This window comes from Rhinoraja longicauda, chromosome 28, assembly GCF_053455715.1.
Source record: "Rhinoraja longicauda isolate Sanriku21f chromosome 28, sRhiLon1.1, whole genome shotgun sequence".
NCBI classification, from domain to species: Eukaryota; Metazoa; Chordata; class Chondrichthyes; order Rajiformes; family Arhynchobatidae; genus Rhinoraja; species Rhinoraja longicauda.
This window is the reverse complement of record NC_135980.1, coordinates 4,850,207-4,873,109: the sequence shown is the minus strand read 5'-3', so window position 1 is coordinate 4,873,109 and position 22,903 is coordinate 4,850,207. Positions and strand designations below refer to the sequence as shown.

General features: G+C 44.7%; 1 protein-coding gene across 2 annotated transcripts in view; it reads right to left on the bottom strand.

The window, feature by feature from the left end:
• Positions 1-4,940: 4,940 nt before the first annotated feature.
• apc2 (APC regulator of WNT signaling pathway 2) overlaps positions 4,941-22,903 on the bottom strand; it is a 200,303-nt gene continuing 182,340 nt past the window's right edge. For both annotated transcript variants that reach the window (XM_078423873.1, XM_078423874.1), the window contains 4 exons: positions 22,783-22,860; positions 20,339-20,455; positions 16,980-17,194; positions 4,941-14,857 (listed from right to left, as the gene is read on the bottom strand). In XM_078423873.1, the coding sequence (XP_078279999.1) occupies positions 9,073-14,857; positions 16,980-17,194; positions 20,339-20,455; positions 22,783-22,860 (6,195 nt within the window). In that variant the 3' untranslated portion in view covers positions 4,941-9,072. The remainder of the gene's footprint in view (positions 14,858-16,979; positions 17,195-20,338; positions 20,456-22,782; positions 22,861-22,903) is intronic.

The window sequence follows — 22,903 nt, the reverse complement described above, 5'->3', positions numbered from 1 at the left end:
TATTTTGCTTTGAGCACTAGAAGGTTAATGACCAGGCCTGGTTATAGTCAATATAACCAGTTTTATAACTATTACTGTACAAGGAGACATAACAGTAGGGGCGGCACAATGGTGCAGCAGTAGATGCCTTGCACCACCCGAGAACCGGGTTCAATCCTGACTCCATGTGCTGCCTCTGTGGAGTTTGTATGTACTCCCTGTGACTGTATGGGTTGCCTCCGACTGCTCCAGTTTCCTCCCACATCCTGAAGCCATGCAGTTTTGTAGGTTAACTGGCTTCTAGCGTGTAGGTTGTGAAACTGGGATAACATAGAACTGGTGTGAAAGGGTAATCGTTGGTCGGTGCAGACTCAGTGGGCCGTAGGGCCTGTTTCCACGTTGTATCTCTAAACTAAACTAAAGGCTCTGAATTTAATGTATTAAGGAATGGGAGCCAGTTGAAGTTGTCAAAGATTAGGTGGCATACTAATTGATCCTTGTTTAGCAGCAGTGTTGAGAGGGAAGAGGAAAATTAGTGAATACTTCTTCCTGAAATTATATCAGGGGTGGGTGAGTAGAAGAATCTATGTATAACAATATGCAGGCTGGTGAGAGCTGTTTTTGGTATCATGTTTGGCACAAACATTGTGGGCCGAAGGGCCTATACTGTTCAATATGATGTCACAAAGGCACAGCAGCAAGACCAAAATGGAGCTGTTGTTAATGAAAATAGGTTGCGAGAATATGGATTATTTTCTTCATAGCAGTTGCTCAATTGCAGGCAAAGTATCAGTGAGGAAGAATGAACATTAGTAATTGTACATCGTGGCTGATTTCTCCATGGCAACCATTCATTTAGCGTAGGAAAATACCTGCAGATGCTGGTACAAATCGAAGGTATCACAAAATGCTGGAGTAACTCAGCGGGTCAGGCAGCATCTCAGGAGAGAAGGAATGTGTGATGTTTCGGGTCGAGACCCTTCAGACATTTATTCATTTAGCGTACATAATATTGAAGTCGTGTTGGTTGAAAGGGCACACAGAATCCTCATTTATTGTCAGTAAAGGAAGTAGGCACTGCATGTGGGGGAAATAAACCACAGGAAGCATCTGAAAATTGATTTCTATGTTCACAATTTCTAGCTACCATTGAAATAGTAGGCAATGTTATAGGCAGATCTCTCGTCAACTCACAATCCCTGTAATTATAGGCAATATTTACAAGAAATACAATCTTACAGAGACACATATAACAAACAATCTTTTTGGCATCTCTCACTGAAATGTGTTTCCTTTGTAGAAATCTACATATTGCTCTGTGAATACTAAAAATAGGAACACAGTTTTGCTCTGAACTAGATTATTTATTTAAATTAAAACACATTAACCTACTGAATTTTTATTCCTGATGAGATTTTAAACCATTATATTCTTAACCCAGCTGAGCATTGTGTGTTTTGGAGGAAGCAGTTTAATTTCATAACGACTGACAACAATTTTTGATGTATGTTTTTCATAAAAATGTAAACTCTATCTTTTAACTTTCAATTATATTTCTCGCTTTGTAAATAACCAAACCACGCCTTTCAGTGCTGTTGTATGATAACTATAACTAGCTAACATTCACTGCCAAACTAACTATAATTCACATTGCAGCTCTGTAGGACTTTGGTTCGGTTACATTTGGAGTATTGCGTGCGGTTCTAATCGCCCCAATACTGGAAAGATGTGGAGGCTTTGAAGAGGGTGACGAGGAGGTTTACCAGAACGCTGCCTGGATTAGAGGGTTTCAGCTACAGGAAAAGATTGGATAGAATTGGATTGTTTTCTCTGGAAAGCCGGAGGTTGCTGAAGGACACGACAGAATTATGAGAGACTGTCGGAACCTTTTTCCCAGGATCGAAAAATGAAATACGAGAGGGCATAGCTGTAAGGTGAGAGGGGTAAAGTTTACAGGAGATGGGTGGGGCAACGATTTTGCACAAAGGGTGGTGAGTGTCTGGAATGTGCTGCCAGGGTTGGTGGTTGAATCAGATATGATAGTGGCATCTAAGAGCATTTTGGATATGCATTTGAATGCAGAGAATAGAGGGATATGGATTATATGCAGGTTGATAAGAGATGGTCTTGGCATTATATTCGGCATGGACTTTGTGGGCCAAACAACCTATCATTGTGCTCAACTGTTCTATGTCCTATGTAGAAAATGTTCCATGAGCCCTTTGTGGATCACATAGACTCATAGAGGCATACAGCATGAAAACGCCCTTTGGCCCAACTTTTCCCATGCCGACCAAGATGCTAATCCTACCTGTCCGCATTTGGCAGATATTCTATTAAACCTTTCCTATCCATGGAACCATCCAAATGTCTTTTAAATGTTGTTATACATGTGAAGAAACGGCAAGGAAGCAACAGCAGAAGATAGCCAGAATCCTTGGATCTCTGCCCAATGAGAAGCAATGCGTCCAAATATAAAATCCCACCTTCTGCAGAGAGAGTAACCAGGTGTTCATGAAATTGGTATTTAAATAAAAATAGGCTGTCAAAACTCTGATACGCTGATATCTTTGTATTCACACCCAAAGCTAATTTAAGCTAAGAAAAAAACTTCACATCGAATTTTCTGTGCAGTGTTCAATAATTGTAATGTGAAAGAGGCAAAGTTTAAAAGCAATGTGCAGGGCAGGTTTTTTGACACAGAGGGTGGTGGGTGCCTGGAACGCACTGCCAGGGGTGGTGATGGAAATAGACACAATTGTGGCATTTCAGAGGCTTTTGCGTATGCGGGGAATGGAGAGATATGCAGGCAGATGAGATTACTTTATTTTGTCATCATGTTCAGCACAGACACTGAGCTGAAGGGTCTGTTCCAGTGCTGTACTGTTCCATGTTCTAATATAGTTTTCCTTATCCCTAAGTAGTAAATACAGGTGCATTCATTGGTCTTCGTTTTTAAAGCATTGTAAAGCATTCTTTCATAAAAATGTGGAACTCCGTGGTTATCTGACTGTATCATACTGTACAGTGCCCTCCATAATGTTTGGGACAAAAGCCCATCATTTATTTATTTGCCTCTGTACTCCACAATTTGAGATTTGTAATAGAAAAAAATCACATGTGGTTAAAGTGCACATTGTCAGATTTTATTAAAAGTTGTTTTTATACATTTTGGTTTAACCATGTAGAAATTACAGCTGTGTTTATACATAGTCCCCCCATTTCGGGGCACTATAATGTTTGGGATATGGCTTCACGGGTGTTTGTAATTGCTCAGGTTGTTTGAATGCCTCCTTAATGCAGGTACAAGAGAGCTCTCAGCACCCAGTCTTTCCTCCAGTCTTTCCATCACCTTTGGAAACTTTTATCAACATGAGAACCAAAGTTGTGCCAATGAAAGTCAAAGAAGCCTTTATGAGACTGAGAAACAAGAATAAAACTTTTAGAGACATCAGCCAAACCTTAGGCTTGCCAAAATCAATTGTTTGGAACAGCATTGAGTAGAAAGAGAGCACTGGTGAGCTTACTAATCGCAAAGGGACTGGCAGGCCAAGGAAGACCTCCACGGCTGATGACGGAAGAATTCTTTCTATAATAACGAAAAATCCCCAAACACCTGTCTGACAGATTAGAAACACTCTTCACTAGTCAGGTGTGGATTTGTCAATGACTACTGTCCACATAAGACTTCATGAACAGAAATACAGAAGCTATACTGCAAGATGCAAACCACTGGTTAGCCACAAAAATAGGTTGGCCAGGTTTCAGTTTGGCAAGAAGTACTTAAAAGAGCAACCATAGTTCTGGAAAAGGGTCTTGTGGACAGATGAGACGAAGATTAACATATCAGAGTGATGGCAAGAGCAAAGTATGGAGGAGAGAAAGAACTGCCCAAGATCAAAAGCATACCTACCACCTCATCTGTGAAACATGGTGGTGGGGGTATTATGGTCTGGGCATGTATGGCTGCTGAAGGTACTGGCTCACTTATCTTCATTGATGATACAACTGCTGATGGTAGTGGCTTAATGAATTCTGAAGTGGCCTATTTGCTCAAGTTCAAACAAATGCCTCAAAACCCATTGGCCTGCAGTTCATTCTGCAGCAAGCCAATGATCCCAAACATACTACGAAAACAACAAAGGAGTTTTTCAAAGCTAAAAAATGGTCAATTCTTGAGTGGCCAAGTCAATCACCCGATCTGAACCCAATTGAGCATGCCTTTTATATACTGAAGAGAAAACTGAAGGGGACTAACCCCCAAAGCAATCATAAGCTAAAGATGGCTGCAATACGGGTGTGGCAGAGCATCATCAGAAAAGACACCCAGCAACTGGTGATGTCCATGAATCGCAGACTTCAAGCAGTCAATGCATGCAAAGGATATGCAACAAAATACTAAACATGGCTACTTTAATTACATGACATTGCTGTGGCCCAAACATTATGGTGCCCTGAAATTGGGGACTATGTATAAACACTGCTGTAATTTCTACATGGTGAAACCAAAATGTTTGAAAATACCCTTTATTAAAATCTGATAATATGCACTTTAATCACATTTTTTTCTATTACAAATCTCAAATTGTGGAGTACAGAGGCAAATAAATAAATAAATAAACGTTGGATCTTTGTCCCAAACATTATGGAGTGCACTGCATGTACTTAAACATACTCCCCATTGTGAGGAAATAAGAGATCACAATTTTCAAAATAAAATAACTGAAAACATGATTATTCACTAATTTCACAGGGATGAGGAAGAAGCCAGAATTAGAAAAGAGTAAAGATCAAAGAAAAGAAACCCCTCATGACAATTAATTGGAATCAGATAGAGAATTGTCTCAATTAAATAAATAGTGATGTGTTATGTTAGCTCAACAGTTTGGCAAATAATATGCCAAAACTAAATTGACACAGCTTGGCAAAAAATAAATGCCTAAAACCACACACAATCCGAATTATATTATTTTAATGAGACAAACAAGTGAAATACATGACTGTTATAAATATATACACCACAATTTTCTGATATGCAAAAGTCCATATTTGCATATTTAGTTCCGCGAAGTCCTTTGCTATGGCAGTGATAAATTAGCATTGAGCATTGACCCATGGTTTCAATAGCCTCATTGCTTCTTCAGTCGCTGAACGCTGCCATCTTCATTCTGTTTTCACTCTAGTTAAACACAGTCTCTGCCAGAATCAGGTATTTGTTATACCAAAGGGGGAAAAAAACACATATTACTTGTACTGTACGTAATTGGCAAAGTGTCAGCCTAGGTTGAATATGGAACATTGTCCTTCAAAATCAGACGTTCCCAGTTGAAGGTTAACGATAATCAACAACCATACATTTAAGGACTCCAGTTCCTATGCCATTGCCACCAGTAAACGAGGTGCTCGCTGTGCCTATGTGACGTATTACAGAAGACATGTTTTAAGTGAGCTAAATTCAAACAAAGATCAAGCATATTATTAATATGCAGGTGCTGATTTTGACTTTGAAAAATGCAGTCTTTGATAAAAGTAAGTCATCCAGCCATTTGGGACCCACACCCAGAGAAATATAAATTTACACCTGCGTTTTTTTTTCCAACAACTTAATCTCCTCTGGAGTTAATTAACAATATTCCAGTCAAGTGGGGTTACAGAGTGAGAGTTCGACCTTGGCCCACAGATATAATTTGTACATGTTTTTAATTCATTCCATTCTTGTCTTCGTGTGACAACTGGATCATATTACTGACAGTTCAACAGTAAACTCAGAAGAAGAGAAATGGATTGTGTTGCATTCACAGGAGCTAATTTGCAACTCTGGAGGCAAGAGATACCACAACGAAGGTGCCTTAGCACAGCCACTGGTGGGAGGATTTAATTACAATGTGACACGTTTAGACAGGTAATTTACAATATAAGCTGGAAATTAATGTGAAATAGAATTGACATAAGTATGACAAAAATATAATAAATACTGTTTTAAGACAATGATTGCATGCAGATGTGAGTTTTAATATATTAATAGAAGAGAAGGACATGGTGATTGATTGCCAACCTCCTTGTTGGAATCTGCAGCAATGCCATTACAGCCCTCACTGCGTATTCTTACATGGGAAGGGAGGTCACTTTTCCAAGAACACAGTGGACATCAGTGAACTATACTTCAACTAAAATCAATGGGGATTATCAGGAGAGATATTAACATCAAATATCCTCTTTCTGCACAGATCAAACTACCTTCATACTTCATGTGTTTTTCGGCATTACTAAGGGATATAGGATGTATAATTAACACGGGAAAACAAGTTAAACTACTGGCTTCTTGCTATAAGTCTGCCCACTACCTCATCCACTTCTACCTTCTCATCGTGGTCCTCGAGATCACAAAAGCACGAAGATAAACTTGACCCTTTGGCTCATTTGGCTTCTCCATCCATTTTGTCAGTTAAACTCTTGTCTTTTCAATAGAGGCATCTAAGCATGTATCTGATTCCTACACAATTTGGATACACAGTTATACTCCCTCTGAATTTAGTTAAACCTTAAAATTTCTCTCTTGTCACTTAAAAACAAAGTTAAAATATACTTTTTTGAGCTCCTCTCAAAATAAAGCAGCAACTTTGTTCAGTTCTTCAATATTGCCTTCAATATTCAAAGTAGTGCTAATGAAATATTAATTTTTATAATGTGCACACTCACTTTAGAGATACAGCATGGAACAGGCCATTTGGCCCACCATATCAACCATTGATCGCCCGTTCACACTACTTCTATGATATCCGACTTTCTCATACATTTCCTACACACAAGGGACAAGTTACAGAGTGCCAATTAACCTACAAACCCACACTTCTGGGAGGAAACCAGAGCACCCAGAGGGAACCCACGTGGTCGCAGGGAGAACGTGCACACCACAAAAAGACAGCACCCAAGCTAAGGATTGAACCGGGGTCTCTGGCGCTGTGAGGCAGCGGCTCTACCAGCTGCAGCTCTACCAGCTGTGCCACTGTGATGCCCTTATTCCTCTTATGACAATGTCATGAACAAGCAGCTAAGCCAAACAGGATTGACATCTGGGTTAGATGAAGGAATCAATGACAGCACATAAAACCTTCATGCTCTTATCTGCTCACAGTTCCATTTGCAAGCTTATGTTTCTTGGAATATAAATATCACTGCAGAGATATTGATTTTAATTATTTGCGAGCTTTCCTTCTACAATAACGGTGCAAGTATTTTTTTCACACAGAGGGTAGTGAGTGCCTGGAACGTTTTGCCAGGAGTGATGGTGGAGACAGAGACTATAGCGGCATTTAAGAGGTACATGGATATGCTGAGAATGGAGGGATATGGATCATGTGCTGGTAGAAAAGTCTGTTTCATCATGTGGGTGAAATTAGAGTTCTCTCTCTCTCTCTCTCTCCTATTCGTCTTCTCTCCTCTATCATGACCTCTCTCCCCTATCATGATCATGAATAGCCTGCAATTGGTGCATCATGTTCGACGCAGACACTGTGGACCAAAGTTCACCAAAGACACTGTGTGCAGTTCCTGTACTCTACTTTTCTATGTTCTATAACGATATATGTTTGATGCTGCGTGGTCACAAAATGGGTGATACAGTTGTATTTCCCACCACGTCACAAGGTTTAACTTTGAAGCATTCGAAATGTTTTGGTGAATTTTTCTGCACATCAAGATGAGGAACAGTGAGGATGGATCTGATAATGATGGGGGATGTATTGGGGTGAGTGACGCAGGAGAGGGAGTTTGGCCGCTGGAACCCTACATGATACTCAACCGGATCCAAAAACAGTGGATTCCAGGAATGGGTTAACATATGATGAGCGTTTGATAGCACTGGGCCTGTACTCGCTGGAGTGTAGAAGGATGAGGGGGGACCTCATTGAAACTTACCAAACAGTGAAAGGCCTGAATAGAGTGGAGAGGATGTTCCCACTAGTGGGAGAGTCTAGGACCGGAGGCCATAGCCTCAGAATAAAAGAACGTACCTTTAGGAAGAAGATGAGTAGGAATTTCTTTAGTCAGAGGATGGGGAATCTGTGGAATTCATTGCCACAGACGGATATGGAGGCCAAGTCACTGGATATTTTTAAGGCAGAGATTGATAGATTCTTGATCAGTATGGGTGTCAGGGATTATAGGGAGAAGGCAAGAAAATGTGGTTGAGAGGGAATGAAAGATCAGCCATGATTGGATGGCAGAATAGCCTTTTTGGGCCAAATGGCCAAATTCTGCTCATTTATGAACTTATGAACAGTGTGTTCAAATTTCAATTGTCTCCAGTAAACTGGCCTGTCAAAAAGCACTGCTTTGTGATAAGAGGCACAGAGATCAACAAAGTGCCATTGATTCCTCATTTCCCTCCTTCCTCTTAAACAGTCCAACCTGGAAAACACCAGGTCTTTATCCAATAGTCTTGATACAGATGTATTTGGCAATATTGAGGTTTTGTTTAAATGGACTAACTTTGATCTTAACTAACAAACAAATTCATTATCGATACATTGTTCCTCCAAAAATTGTCATTGCAAGATGAAATGTCTGCACCATTTAGAAATATGATTAGCTTTACATATATATATATATATATAATTTAATTATCATTGTTTCTGAAGGAATTCAATCATGAACTCAGCAGCTCCGATTAATCAAGTGTATTAGCCACAATATCCATGAACGAATATTTTCAGAGGCCAACTTGCGCCGATATCGATCAAAGTTTGCATGGTACCTTGTCATTGGAACTTTGCTTTTCCTGGTGTCCACAGGTGTAAATAAATTCCTCGCTGCTGCGTCTCACCATTTGTTTGCAGTCAACTAATATTAACGTGTGAGTACTAACATCGCAGATACTGTCACAGAGTGGAGACACTACACCTTGTGGTCGACTGATAGTTCCTTAATAAGATGGGACATGGTAGAACTAAAGTATATTACGCATGCACTTGTACCTCAATTACAGCTGTGCTTGGTGTACATTTATCAATGAATGCACCATTCATGGGCTTTATCACTTGAAGTGAAAACTGCAGAGTAATCAAGTATTTAAGCCAGCGTTCAATCTGGCTTTCAGCTCTGCACCTTAGCCACTGTTTTTTCATTAATAATGGGTGCCCGAATCTGAGGTGGCTGGAAAGATCCATTGTCCGACCTGATTGCCTTGGGGCTGGGTATATAGTTGAAAGGAGTCACTCTGGCAGCTCTGCTGGGAGAACCGTGTCTACTGGGATTGAAGTGCATGTGAGCTGGGGCTGTGGAGTGGCTCTCAGTCTCCGACGACGAGGTTATATTGCTCCTCATAAGTAACACTGCGTCAGGCTCCTGTTCGGTTGAATGGGTGCCATAAATAGTCTCTAAGCTCTTCCCGATGAACGGCCTGCTCCTGGCATTCCTGTGAAGAGCTTGTTGAAGCTGCGGGATTAGGTCCAACGTGGGCGAGGTGCTGGAATTAGTTTTTGTAATGGGAAAGTCTTCAGTCTGCACAAAGGCATCGCTCGTTTTGGTTTCCACCACTCGTGCTTTGCCGGGCGGCCGCTCGGATTCCGGTTTATTGACCAGCGCCATCGCTGAAGGTGGGAGAGAGTTGCTGAGGAAGTATGGGATGTCTTCGTCTTTAATTCTTCGCCACATTCCCTTCAAACTTGGCTGGTTCTTTCTCATCTGCGGTTCGCTGCATCTGGTGGGTCTGTCCCTCCCCTGAGGCTCCTCCTCACTCTTGGTCTTGTCGCTGGACTCTGAGGATGCGGAGCGTGTGGAGGCCGGGCTGGCCGCCCTCTGCAGCACGTTGATGTGGGGGGACGATGAATACCGCTTGAAGTGCTCGTGCTTCCAGGCGGCGCTGTTCTTCACAGGGAGCCTGGAGGGGCTCTCCGAACTTGGCCTCCTCGACCACCTCTCCTCCCGGACCGCCGTCTCCTTGCAGGCAGCCTTGCGCTGACTCGCGTTGACGGTGAGTGCTGGCCTGGCGACCTTCAGCACCTGGCACTGCGACGTGCGCAGGAGGGCAGCCTGAAAGTCCGACTTGCTTCTCCTCGGCGATGCAGACTGCGAGAGGGACGAGGCCGACTCCGAGGAAGAGGCTTCGGACTTCTGCCTCTTCGGAAGGCCCGGAGACTCCTTGATGAACGTTAGCTGCCGCACAAAGTTGGATTTATCTGATTCGCTGCCGCTTGACTTTGCAGATGACATTCTCACCAGGTCCAACCTGTTTGGTGGCATCATCTTCTTGGAGCCTTGGCTCTTGTTCGGTGCAGTGGTATCGTGCTTCTGAAAGGTTGACAGCTTCTTTACTGATGTCTCCGGCTTAGTTGGCGCTTGGCTGTTTGATACGTGGACCGGTGACTTACGAGCGAGTTTCCCCGACGCTGGGGATCTGATGTTCGGAGTGGAAGGCAAGGAAGTGACCTGAGGTCTCTGTTTCTGGTCAATTTTATTGACGATGGTCTTCATTACATGTGGCGTCACTTGTTTGTTGGGCTGTGTGGACGAGGTTAAATTCCTCTGAGGCTGTCTGGATGGTGTTGAATTCCTCGATGACCCCCTGGATGGACCCCTTGTTATTCTTGCAGGTGGAGTCACACTTCTCTTTGGGAGAGAAGTGTCAATTTTCTCTGTCGTCTGTCCGGGCCTGTGCAAGCTTCGAGATCTAAAGGTCTGGTTAAGATTTTTGCTGGTAGCATTATTCTTGGGCGTCGCTTTCTTGGCAGGAGGGTTGGCATTGTTGGACTTCTTCCACGTGTCGGGCATGTAGATGACGGTCCTTCCCCTGAAGATCACTGGTAAGCTCACAGCCCGGGATGGTTGCTTTGGTATGTTCGAACCTCTGTTGGCATTGGAGGGTTTTCCCGCAGTCGCCTTGTGCTCAGTCAGTTTCTTGCCTTCCTTTGCAACGTGCTCCGAACCCTCCAAATCACGGGGTTGCTCTTTCTGAGTCCTTTTCTTGTCCTTCCGCTCGACCGTGAAGTGGAGCGTCGATCCGATGGACAGCCCGGACACAAATGATAAAATGGAGTCGGATTCAGAGGAGGGTTCCCTCGAAAGGCAGGCCGCCGCCTGGTGCAAACTGGTGACTATGGAATTGGCACCTTCCTGAATGGCTTTCCACTCGAAGCTTTCCAGGTCAGGAGATGACAGGTCGGACAATGAGCTGGAAAGGTCTCTGCTTCCATCGTCCCTCTGCGACAAATCCCAACTGACGTTCACGCCAGCGTGGGTTTGCGAGTTGCCTTTCTGGCTCTGCTTTGCCGATTTCTCAGACTTCTGCTTTGAAGAATGCTTCCTTTTCTTTGGCATTGCCGAGCTGATGCACTTCTGCAGGAGATCATCTTCCGAGTCGTAACTCGGGGAGCTGGGCGAGCTGTCCCTCGTGGACAAGTAGCCCTGGGTGAAAGATTTGGAAGCCGCGCTGGAACTTGCAGACTTCTTCCTAGATTTTACAAAGGCTTTCCGTGTCTTGGTTTGAAACTCTTCCAATTCCACGTCACTCAGAGAGCTTAGCGAGGAACTAAGGGAACAGAGGGGACTCTCGTCTGTAATCAGCGACTGTTCCGTTTTAGCCATCTTGAACTTCATGGTGGTCTTAGAGTTCTGGTTTGTTTCATTCATAGCTTCTCCATTTTTGGTGACGACCACATTTTTCTCGTGGTCACTTTTAACTCCGTTTTTCTGTTTGGCCGATTCTTTTGAGACACTCAGCCTATCTAAAGAGTCGTTTTCATAAAAGCAGTAAACAGCTTCCTCAGTGGGCGTGGTGTGACGCATGGACTGGAAGGCATAGCTTCCTTGAATGTATTCTCCACCAGAAACCTCCATTCTCTGCTCTCCTCCCTCCGCCCGTTTGCACACCTCCTTTTTATCCGATTTCACCAGCGGCCTTGGCACGACATGCTGCTCCTTCTGCGGGACATTGGCCGTCAGTCCTGACTGGAACACAGGGTCGTTGTGGTTCCGACATTGCTGCGGAGCTAGAGGGTTCTGATTTTGTTTTTGAACCTCCCTTTGGTTGACATTAATAAGCAAGTGCGATTGTCCTCGTGGGATTGAGCTGGAGTGGGGACACGCCTCATTTATATTAAAATGGTACTTGTTCCCATGCTGGAGGCTTTTCTCGTGCATTCTGATAGAGATCGGTACCTCTAGGTCGTCAGTGTTTTGTCCTTCCGCGGGAACGAGTTCCCTCCTCTCAGTGACCTCAGGCCTGACCTTGGCCACACTGGGCGAATCCCTTTGCGGATACTCCAGGGTCTCATCACTGAGGGAGGCTGAGCTGGAAAAGTTGACCGGAGTCCCTTCAACAGAGTCCGAGTAGGAGGAATCCTCTCTAAAGTTGTCGTTTTTGGCGGCGGTGTGCCCCCCTGACTCCAACTGAGAATGAGCTGGCAGTAACATGTAAACGGGCAGCTGAAGACACTTATTGGTCTGCAGCACTTGACCGGACAAGCCGGAAATGAGCGAGGTCTTGACTTTCCTGAATTTGGTGGGCATCGCGGAATTAATACATTCTTTCAGGATTTCAATGTCGTCGTCGGAGTTCTCCAGGATGCTATCCAGCTTGTCAGCCTTTTCCATGCCGTCAGCGCTCCGTTCCTCTCTCATGTCTTCCCTCTTCTCTTGTGCCAGGCAGTTGAAGCAGCTCTTCTCCTGCAGAAGAGGCATCAACTTCAGCTCGATATCCTTCTGAATGTACGGCTCGTGAAGGGTGAGGGCGCTCAGACTTGATGCACACGAGAAGTTCTCGTTTGGCTTCTCCAGAGTGAAGTACAGCATGGTGTCGATGTCTGGAGGGAGCTGGAAGCGTTCCTTGAACTCGTTGATGTCCATGTGCCTCTTCATCTCACTCTCCCACTGGTTATTGGCTAGGTTGGCATCTTTGTCCAAATCTTTGTCCAGCAATGGGGTCTTACTTCTGCTAGGAGGCATGGTTTGCCCAGGGCTGTCCGGTAGATCACTGGGGCTGATCGTACCACTCACCATTTCGCTGCAAGGGTCACTCTGAATGGAACTGACTATTGAAGGGCTTTCGAAGCTTCCGAGCGAGCTGACTGAACTGCACCGGCTCAAGACCAGAGGGGTTTCCTGCAAGTAATTATCGGACGTACTCGATGGGCTGGAATCCATGTTTCTGGAAGCGGCCCTTTTCCTTATCAAAAACTTTTCATGCTTCGGGCAAGGTATTTCAATGGGCTGTGACGTGCTGCTAAATGAATGGTCGCTAGATTTGAGCTGCATCTCTTCTGAGGCAAGAGACTCGTCACTTATAGTCTTTTCAGCAGTCAGTGGGGACTCCTTCTCTACTCCAATAATCTCCAGCGAAGAATCGCTGTCAATGTAATTTTCACTCCCAATTTGCGCATCCAGGGCATTCTCAGCAGATGAGAGGGATGACAATGAACTGCAGCGTGAGAAGCAAATCGGGGTGTCTTCCACGCAATAGGTTTGCAACGTTTCCTGGCCGTTGGAGACTGGCGTACAGGCAGACGTGCTGGAGAGGCCTTGACTCAAATCTCTGGTGCTCTGAGAAAGTCCAGAATGGAGCCACGCCTGTTTTCTACTTGTCAAGCTCTGAGGAGTCAAGGAATTTCCTGGGCTGGGACTAGGACTACTTCTGGTAGTGACAGAAACCACGTGGCCCCTTTCATAAAAGGGTGAAAATTGTTTCTTACTTATCTCGTCAACTTTTCTTGCCCCCCAGGCATCATTCCATGCGGTTTTGGGTTCTTGGGAACTTGGTTGTCCATCAGATTCTTTTCTATCCATCTGATGGTTCTCCCCATTCTTCAGGTCCAGATTATTTGGTCTTTTCTGATACAGAGGAAGCTCTTCCTTTTGTCCGGAACTTGAGGATTCCTTGGATGAACTCATTTGGCTTTTAGTGTCCTGTTCAGTGCTATTGCCACACTCCATACTGTCACTTGACAAGTTGGCATAGTCTGTCCTTGCACCCAAGATGCCTTGTGCCTTCATACGTATGCCTGAATTGACAGCATCGGCACGGTGACGGGGCGATGAGGACTTTGTCCTGGGTTCATTAAGATCATCTAACGCAGACTGCCAGTCGATGCACTGGTCTTCAGAGCTGAGGCTAAAGCTGTCCTCTGAGGATGTGTGCATGTGCGACATATCTTCCACTATTTTGTCGATCCTGGCCACCGTTGTGGAGATCTGGTTCACCAGCCTCTCTGCAGCAATCGACACTTTGTCAGTGGAGGGATTGAACTTCTGGAGATCCACCTGCTTCCCGTCAAGATCTCTCTCTGACTCCGAGCTTCTTCCAGTACTACGGCACCGTGAAAAACCTTGCCCTTGAAGGAAGGAAGAGTTCAGATACATGGACAGCATAGACAACCCACCGGTTTCCAACCCAGTTGATATATTGGGGCCCTCATCATCATCAAAGCATCCCGAGTCTGAAGCGTAATCCTTGACCAGACTTTCAATGTGCCGAAGGGGCTTGTTGATGTTGGAATGCTTCGGACTGAGTTTCTCAATACTGTCAAAGGTCTCCGATAAATGTTTGGCATCCAGCTCAGCCTCGAGGGCCTTCTGCTTCCTCATGTACAAAGAAGGCATGCAAGAGCCCGGGGATATCATGGTGGTATCCTTGTATTTGGCTGGGCGGTTAGTTAACAGGTTCCTCAGGGCGGCTGCACTTCCCATAGCGATCATCTTGTGTTTGGAATGGATCAGGTTCCTCAGCATGCTGACTGCCCCCAGGTCCCACAGCAGTTCCTGGTCCTTCGAATTCCGAGCGGAAAGGTTCCACAGGGTCCCGCAAGCATTGCTGACAATGGTCAAACTGTGGGACTTCAGGTGCTGCAAGAGGGTCTGCAGGCAGTTGTAGTCACGGAGAACTTGCCTGAAAGATAAATTGGCCCATTAAACAGATCGAATGGTTAAATCCTAATGCCAAAACAGTAAGAAATGAGAATATAATCTAAATGCATTTATGTTTTGAAATATTGTTCTGACATTGAGGGAACAGTCCTTTTGTAGAATGTTAGAAATTTACAGCAGAATAAAGAGGCCATTCAGCCCACTATGCTCTTCCTAACTGTAATGTAATGGTTACATGGGTTTTTCAGCTAAGATCAAACGGGCAGGTATACTATACAAAGATACAATCAAATTAAAGTTGAACAATAGGTAGAGCAATGGGGAAGATCCAGAATGCCGAATATGGTTCTCAGCATTGCAGCGCATCAATTCCATAAAGTCCAATGTCCACAATGGGGTAGAGGTGAATTGGACAGTACCCTACCTTATGGTAGGCATAAGCATATGTGAAAGTTAGTGTCTTTGTAGATGATCCAACTATGACCAATGCTCAGCCTTTCCTCAATGAACTTGCCCTCCTTATCTTGATTACTTTCTCACTCTTCAATGGCGGTAGTATTTTCATCTTTTCATCATAACAAAAACAATTTCTATTGAAACTCAATGTGTCCACACTTCAAGTGAAGACATGTCAGAGGCTGAAGGTAGATCTGACAGAAGTATATAAAATTATGAGGTGCATAAATAGGGTAGACAGTTTGAACTATTCCATCCCAGGGTGGAAGACTGAAGAAGGATCCCAACCCGAACATCACTGATCCATATTCTCCGGAGATACTGCTGAGTCACTTCAGCACTTTGTGTCCTTTTGGGCATAGCTTTAAGCTAAGAATGGTGGAGATATATGGGGCAAGGTACCAAAACAATGGAAGCCTTGTGCTGCCAGTTTGTGCTAATACTTGTTCAGTGCCATGTTCACCCAATATAAAGAAGCAAGACTCAGATTTCTAACATTCCTTTCAAAATCCTTAGGATGTCTGAGAGTTAAAGTTAATGATTGGGGAGATTGACTGTCATAATGTTGTGTGAATGCCACATCCAGTTTGCATGTTGCAAGACCAAGTGTGATAATAACCAGAGGATAATCCAGGTAAATTCTCCTGCTGTTGTTTGGAAGTGCCATGAAATGTTTCATGCCCACTTGAGTAGTCAAAGGATCCTCAGGTTAACGATCTATTCAAATGTAGGTCCTCAGGCATTTAGGAATCTCAGTTGATGATTTTGTGCTGGAGGGAGGCTTGAGCTCACAAACCTCTGACTCAGAGACTGAGTCATGCTGTATGCTGTGGCCCACATATTCAGACAACACTCAAAACTCTTGCACAGAGAGATTCTTCCCAGCTGTTATCAAGGCAACTGAACCATCCCATAACCAACTAGAGAGCAGTCCTGACCTATCATCTGCCTCATTGGAGTCCCCCTCAGACTATCTTTAATGATACTTTATTGGACCTGCTTTGAGCGTTATTCCCTTTATCCTGTGTCTGTACACTGTGGACGGTTCCATTGTAATCACATATAGTCTTCTGCTGACTGGGCACCACGCAACAAAAAGCTTTTCAACAAAAAGAAGGCTTCCGGGATGCACCGCGGAGCTGAACGAACCGGTGGGCTTTGAGCAAGTCGGCGGGGGGCTGCCGGGAGTGTAGAGGGAGTTGTCGGGCCACGTACGGCGGCTGGCCTGGCTCGCCACTGCGACAAGATGAAACTGTACTAAGGATGTTCGAAACTTTGTCGGCACCAGAAACGTGGCGACTCTTTGTGTACTGCCTGTGATCAAAGAACTTCACTGTACCATAGGTACATGTGACAATAAAGTATCATTGAATCATCAAATGCACTGTACTTCAGTGCACGTGACAACCATAAACTAAACTGAACTCACAAACACCCGGCAGGCAGTGGATAGGACTGCTCGGTACTTTTGTAACGTTGTCAGCACCAGACGCCTGGCGACACTTGTGTACTGCCTTGGTTGTATGCAAAGCATCGCAAAACCCTAGGTACATGTGACAGGGTATCATTCATTCATTTATTCTATCAAAGTTCTGACTCGGTGATGAGACTGTGGCCTACATATTCAGACACTGCTCGGCACTGTTGCACACAGCTGTGATTTCCACCTTTAAAGAAGATATTGTTACCTGTACTCCTCGTTTGTCGCGATGAGACTGGAAACGTTCCGCAGGATGCCCCCACCGCTCTCGATGATGGCGAGCGAATTGCTCTGACATTTATAGGTCAGTGTACCCACGAGGAATATCAGTGCCCCGTCAACGGAACAGATTGCTACTTTGTTCTCCGTGCTGTGAGCTGACAGGTTCCAAAGGGCACTCAGCAGGCTCTTGAGTGTCGATTCCTGGAGAGACACGAGGAAGCACAACATTCGGAATGTGAATTCACAAGATTGCAGAATACACCGACATTCAATCCTCTTTTAGCTCACCACATAGAGGTTGTACTAAAAAGAACTTTGGGAAACTATTATTGTCAGGACAATAGCCTCCTCTTGAATGTCACTAAAACTAAGGAGCTGATTGTGGAGTTCAGAAGGGCTCAACATCCAAGGACGTACACGCCACTGGAGATAAATGGATCTACTGTGGATAGGGTGAGCAGTTTTAAATACTTGGGAGTCCACATCACAGAGGATCTGACGTGGGCAACGCACATTGCCGCACTGGTGGGTAAGGCAAAGCAGCGCCTTTACCACCTTAGACAGCTGAGGAAATTCAGAGTGTCTCTGAGGATCCTTCATTATCATATCATCATATCATCATCATCATATCATATATCTACAGCCGGAAACAGGCCTTTTCGGCCCTCCAAGTCCGTGCCGCCCAGTGATCCCCGTACATTAACACTATCCTACACCCACTAGGGACAATTTTTTTTACATTTACCCAGCCAATTAACCTACATACCTGTACGTCTTTGGAGTGTGGGAGGAAACCGAAGATCTCGGAGAAAACCCACGCAGGTCACGGGGAGAACGTACAAACTCCTTACAGTGCAGCACCCGTAGTCAGGATCGAACCTGCGTCTCCGGCGCTGCATTCGCTGTAAAGCAGCAACTCTACCGCTGCGCTACCGTGCCGCCCGGTACTACTCTGGGGCTGTAGAGAGCATCCTGTCCGGCAACATTACAGTCTGGTTTGGGAACAGCTCTGCCCAGGATAGGATGGCCCTGCAGAGAGTAGTGCGTTCGGCAGAACGCACCATGGGAACTACACTCGCCCCCCTGCAGGACCTATACATCAGGAGGTGCAGATCCAGAGCAAGCAAGATTATGAGGGACCCCTGCCACCCCAGCAACGGACTGTTCCAGCTGCTACGGTCAGGCAAACGCCTCCGCTGTCACGCTGTGAAAACGGAGAGGATGAGACGGAGTTTCTTCCCACAGGCCATCAGGACTGTTAACTTTTATAACTCCAGGGACTAAATTTTGTCTTCTCTATATTAACTTTATTAACTTTATTTATATGCTGTAACTGTAATTCTTTTTTGTGCACAATCCGCAGGCATTGCCACTTTCATTTCACTGCGCATCGAGTATGTGTATGTGACAAATAAACTTGCCTTGACTTGACTTGATTTAGTTCTTTATTCCTCTTCCTGGAGCACTATTAGATTTTTTTTGTTTATTGTCACGTGTACAGAGGTGAAAAGCTGTTTTGTTGCATTCTATCCAGTCAGTGGAAAGACCATGAATTTCTTGAGTGAATTTCCTTCTGACAACAACCATGGATTTAATTCTCACATGTTGTGTAACAAGGATGGGTTGTCCACCGACCTTGTTATCATGGTTTAATTCAAACTATTGCTTTAGATTTAGCTTTGCTATGCTGTTTACCATCAGTTATAGTGTGGAAATATCAAATACCACAGGGTATATGTTTAAAGTGAGAGAGGCAAAGTTTAATGGAGATGTGTGGGGCAAGTTTGCTTTTAACACAGTGGGTGAAGGGTGCCTGGAACGCACTGCCAGCTGTGGTGTTGGAGGCAGATACGATTATGACATTTAAGAGGCTTTTGGATAAACAGAAAATAGACAACATGCTGGTCAGGCACCCTCGCTGGAGAAAAACGATTGGTGACATTTTGGGTCAGAATCTTTTTTCGTCTACCCTAATATGCACATGGATATGCAGGAAATGGAGGGATGTGGATTCTGTTCAGGCAGATAAGAGTTGATCTTGGCATCATGTTCGGCACAGACATTGTGGGTTGTGGAAGAGCAGATTGCTTCCCTTGTTCCATGAGCACACATTTCTCCCACCATCTCCCAACCCCCCCCCGTCAATCTGCTGCTTTCCTCTCCTTCATAATCCCATCTCCCCCATTTCCCCTTTAAGCCCCTCTTTCCCCTCTGCTCTGCCCCCTTCCTTCCATATCCCTCCTCCAACTTTATATTTTACATTTCCTCTTTTGGAAGTGCTGAGTGCCTGGAACAAGCTGTCAGGGGTGGTGGTGGAGGCATATACGAATGTGGCATTTAGGAGGCTTTGAGATCGGCAGATGGGTGTGCAGGGAATGTAGAGATATGGATCATGTGCAGGCAGCTGAGTTTGGTTTATCTTGGCTTCGTGTTCAGAACAAACATTATGAGAGGAAGGACTTGTTTCTGTGCTGTACTGTTTTATGTTCTATGTAATCCTGGGAACACCTAGCCAAACCTCATCTGTGCAGAGATAAACAAGTGTCTCAGTGTCTCAAGGTGGTGACCCTTCATGAGAACTGGCCAGTTCTGATAGAAACCGGAAAGGTTGGTTTTCTGGAATTGTTGAATTCAACGAGGTACATGTGTAACGTTAAAATAAAATCTAAGTATGGATTGAGACCATTAAGGTAATGTGGTTCTTTCTGAAATGCCGGTCCCAGAAAATGGATTCCCTCTGGTGCTCACAATGGCAGGAACATCTATTCCCAACATTCGTTACTAAAGAAATAAGGAACTGCAGATGCTAGTTTACCAAGGAAAGACAAAAAAGGCTGGAGTAACTCAGCGGGTCAGGCAGCATCCCTGGCGAATGTGGATAGGTGATGTTTTGGATCGGGACCCTTCTTCGGACTGATTGCGGGGATGAGAGGAAAGAAAGCTGGAGGAGTGGAGGGGGTGGACAAAGCATGACCATGCAGGACAAAGCCTGACAAACCCTGCCCTCCCCAATCTCCCAGCTTTCTTTTCTCCCATGGTCTGAAGAAGGATCCCGGCCCAACACGTCGCCTTTAGACTATAGACTTTAGAGATACAGCACGGAAACAGGCCCTTCGGCCCACCGAGTCCGTGTCGACCAGCGATCACTCCGTACACTAGCATTATTGTACACACTAGGCAGCAACTCTACCGCTGTGCCACTGTGCCGCCCATATCCATGTTCAGCTATCCATGTTCTCCAGGGATGGTGCCTGGCCCACTGAATTACTCCAGCACTTTGTGTTTATTCGTTATTGGAGTCACAGATTAGCAATGAAATTGTGAGCTAAGTTAATAAGAAGGTACCTTTTTTGCCTTTAGAGCACACTGCATCAGTGCAGTGACACTCGCGACATCACGCAGAATCCTCTTGCTGTTGACATCTGCTCGCCACGAAAGGTTCCTCAAAATACTGGCCACAACCTGGAACAGGACGTGAATGTTACACTTTGACCAAAGCCTGTCCGAGCCTGAGAGTTGTACAGCACGGAAACAGGCCCTTCAGCCCACCTTGTCCATGCTGACCAAGTGTGCACATTGGCCCAGTCCCATTTGCTGTCAAATGGGGCTGGACTAGCAAAATGCAGCTTAGCGAATTAGCCTCGGCGATGCAAATTGACCTTCCCACCAGTTTCAATCTCAGCCTGAATATTTCTGAGGGAAAATGATTCCGACTAAATTGGAATGTTTTCTCTGGAATGTCAAAAGGTTGTGAGAAGACCTGATAGAAGTCTATGAAATTATAAGAAGCATAGATAAGGTAGACAGAACCTTTTACAACCAGTTGAGTATAGGAGCAAAGAGGTCCTTCTGCAGTTGTACAGGGCCCTAGTGAGACCGCATCTGGAGTACTGTGTGCAGTTTTGGTCTCCAAATTTGAGGAAGGATATTCTTGCTATTGAGGGCATGCAGCGTAGGTTTAGGAGGTTAATTCCCGGAATGGCGGGACTGTCATATGTTGAAAGACTGGAGCGACTAGGCTTGTATACACTGGAATTTAGAAGGATGAGAGGGGATCTTATCGAAACGTATAAGATTATTAAGGGGTTGGACACGTTAGAGGCAGGAAACATGTTCCCAATGTTGGGGGAGTCCAGAACAAGGGGCCACAGTTTAAGAATAAGGGGTAGGCCATTTAGAACGGAGATGAGGAAAAACTTTTTCAGTCAGAGAGTTGTGAATCTATGGAATTCTCTGCCTCAGAAGGCCGTGGAGGCCAATTCTTTGAATGCGTTCAAGAGAGAGCTAGATAGAGCTCTTAAAGATAGCAGAGTCAGGGGGTATGGGGAGAAGGCAGGAACGGGGTACTGATTGAGAATAATCAGCCATGATCACATTGAAAGGCGGTGCTGGCTTGAAGGGCCGAATGGCCTACTCCTGCACCTATTGTCTATTGATAGAAATATCAAATACAGAGGGGCATAGCCTTAAGTTGAGAGGGGCAAAGTTTAAAGGAGATGTGTGACACAAGTTTTTTTTTACACATAGTGCTGCCAGGGGTGATAGTGGAGGCAGATGCGATAGTGGAGTTTGAGATACTTTTGGCTAGGCACATGGATATGCAGAGAATGGGTTACATGCAAATAAGACAATTAATGCAAATACGACAAATAAAAGTAGGTCTTGGCATCTTATTTGACACAGACATTGTTGGCCGAAGGAACTTTTGCTGTGTTGTACTGTCTTATTTTCTAGATTATGTTTTGATTTTGTTTGATAATAGAAATTATGTTTTGAATTCTATTCAATGTTTTCAATAAAACATTCGAAAATACCTATTTTTCCACTTGAATCCATTTTGCACATTCCCATGCAGTCAGTCAAAGGATAAGTCCAAATTAAATTAAATTTGAAGAAGTTACTCGTTGGAGTTTAGAAGGATGAGGGGGACCTCATTGAAACTTACCAAATAGTGAAAGACTTGGATGTGGAGAGGATGTTTCCACTAGTGGGAGAGTCGAGGACCAGAGGCCATAGCCTCAGATTAAAAGGACTAGATAGGGGATGAGGAGGAATTTCTTTAGTCAGAGGATGGTGAAACCGTGGAATTCATTGCCACAGACGGCTGTGGAGGACATCAATGGATATTTTTAAGGTGGAGATTGACAGATTCCTGATTAGTAAGGGCTAGATAGAGCTCTTAAGGATAGCGGAGTCGGGGGTATGGGGAGAAGGCAGGAACGGGGTACTGATTGATAATGATCAGCCTTGATCACATTGAATGGCGGTGCTGGCTCGAAGGGCCGAATGGCCTCCTCCTGCACCTATTGTCTATTGTCTATTGAATGGGGTTGAGAGGGAAAGATAGATCAGCCACGATTGAATGGCGGAGTAGACTTCGTGAACTGAGTGGCCTAAATCAGCTCCTACAAATGAACTTATGAATATCATTTTTTTGCACTTGAGTTACCAAGTCATGGAAATGCATGGTCCTGATGCGGGCAGGTTCGATTGGTGCTGATGGGTACAATGGCCGGCATGGACCATCGGGCCTGTTCCTGTGCAGTGTGACTATGATATTTATAGTATTACAGTCATTCAGTCTGGAAACAGGCCCTTTGGCCCAACTTGCCCATGCCGACCAACATCCCCCATCTACATTAGTCCCACCTGCCTGCATTTGGTCCATATCCCTCTATTTTATCATGCATAAATGAAAGGCCCTGTTTTTATTTTGTTTTTAAGTTGTGGTTAATATCATTGCAGGATCATGCCCCAAGTATTTTTGAACAAAATAATTCATGACTAACCTGATGTATGTCTTCACTGTCGGACTCTAACTGGGCCACGATACTTTGCATGCAGCCTTTCCTCGAGCACAGTGTAGCCTGCAAGAGGAAACCAGGTCCTGAATACTCAATAAGTTGGCAC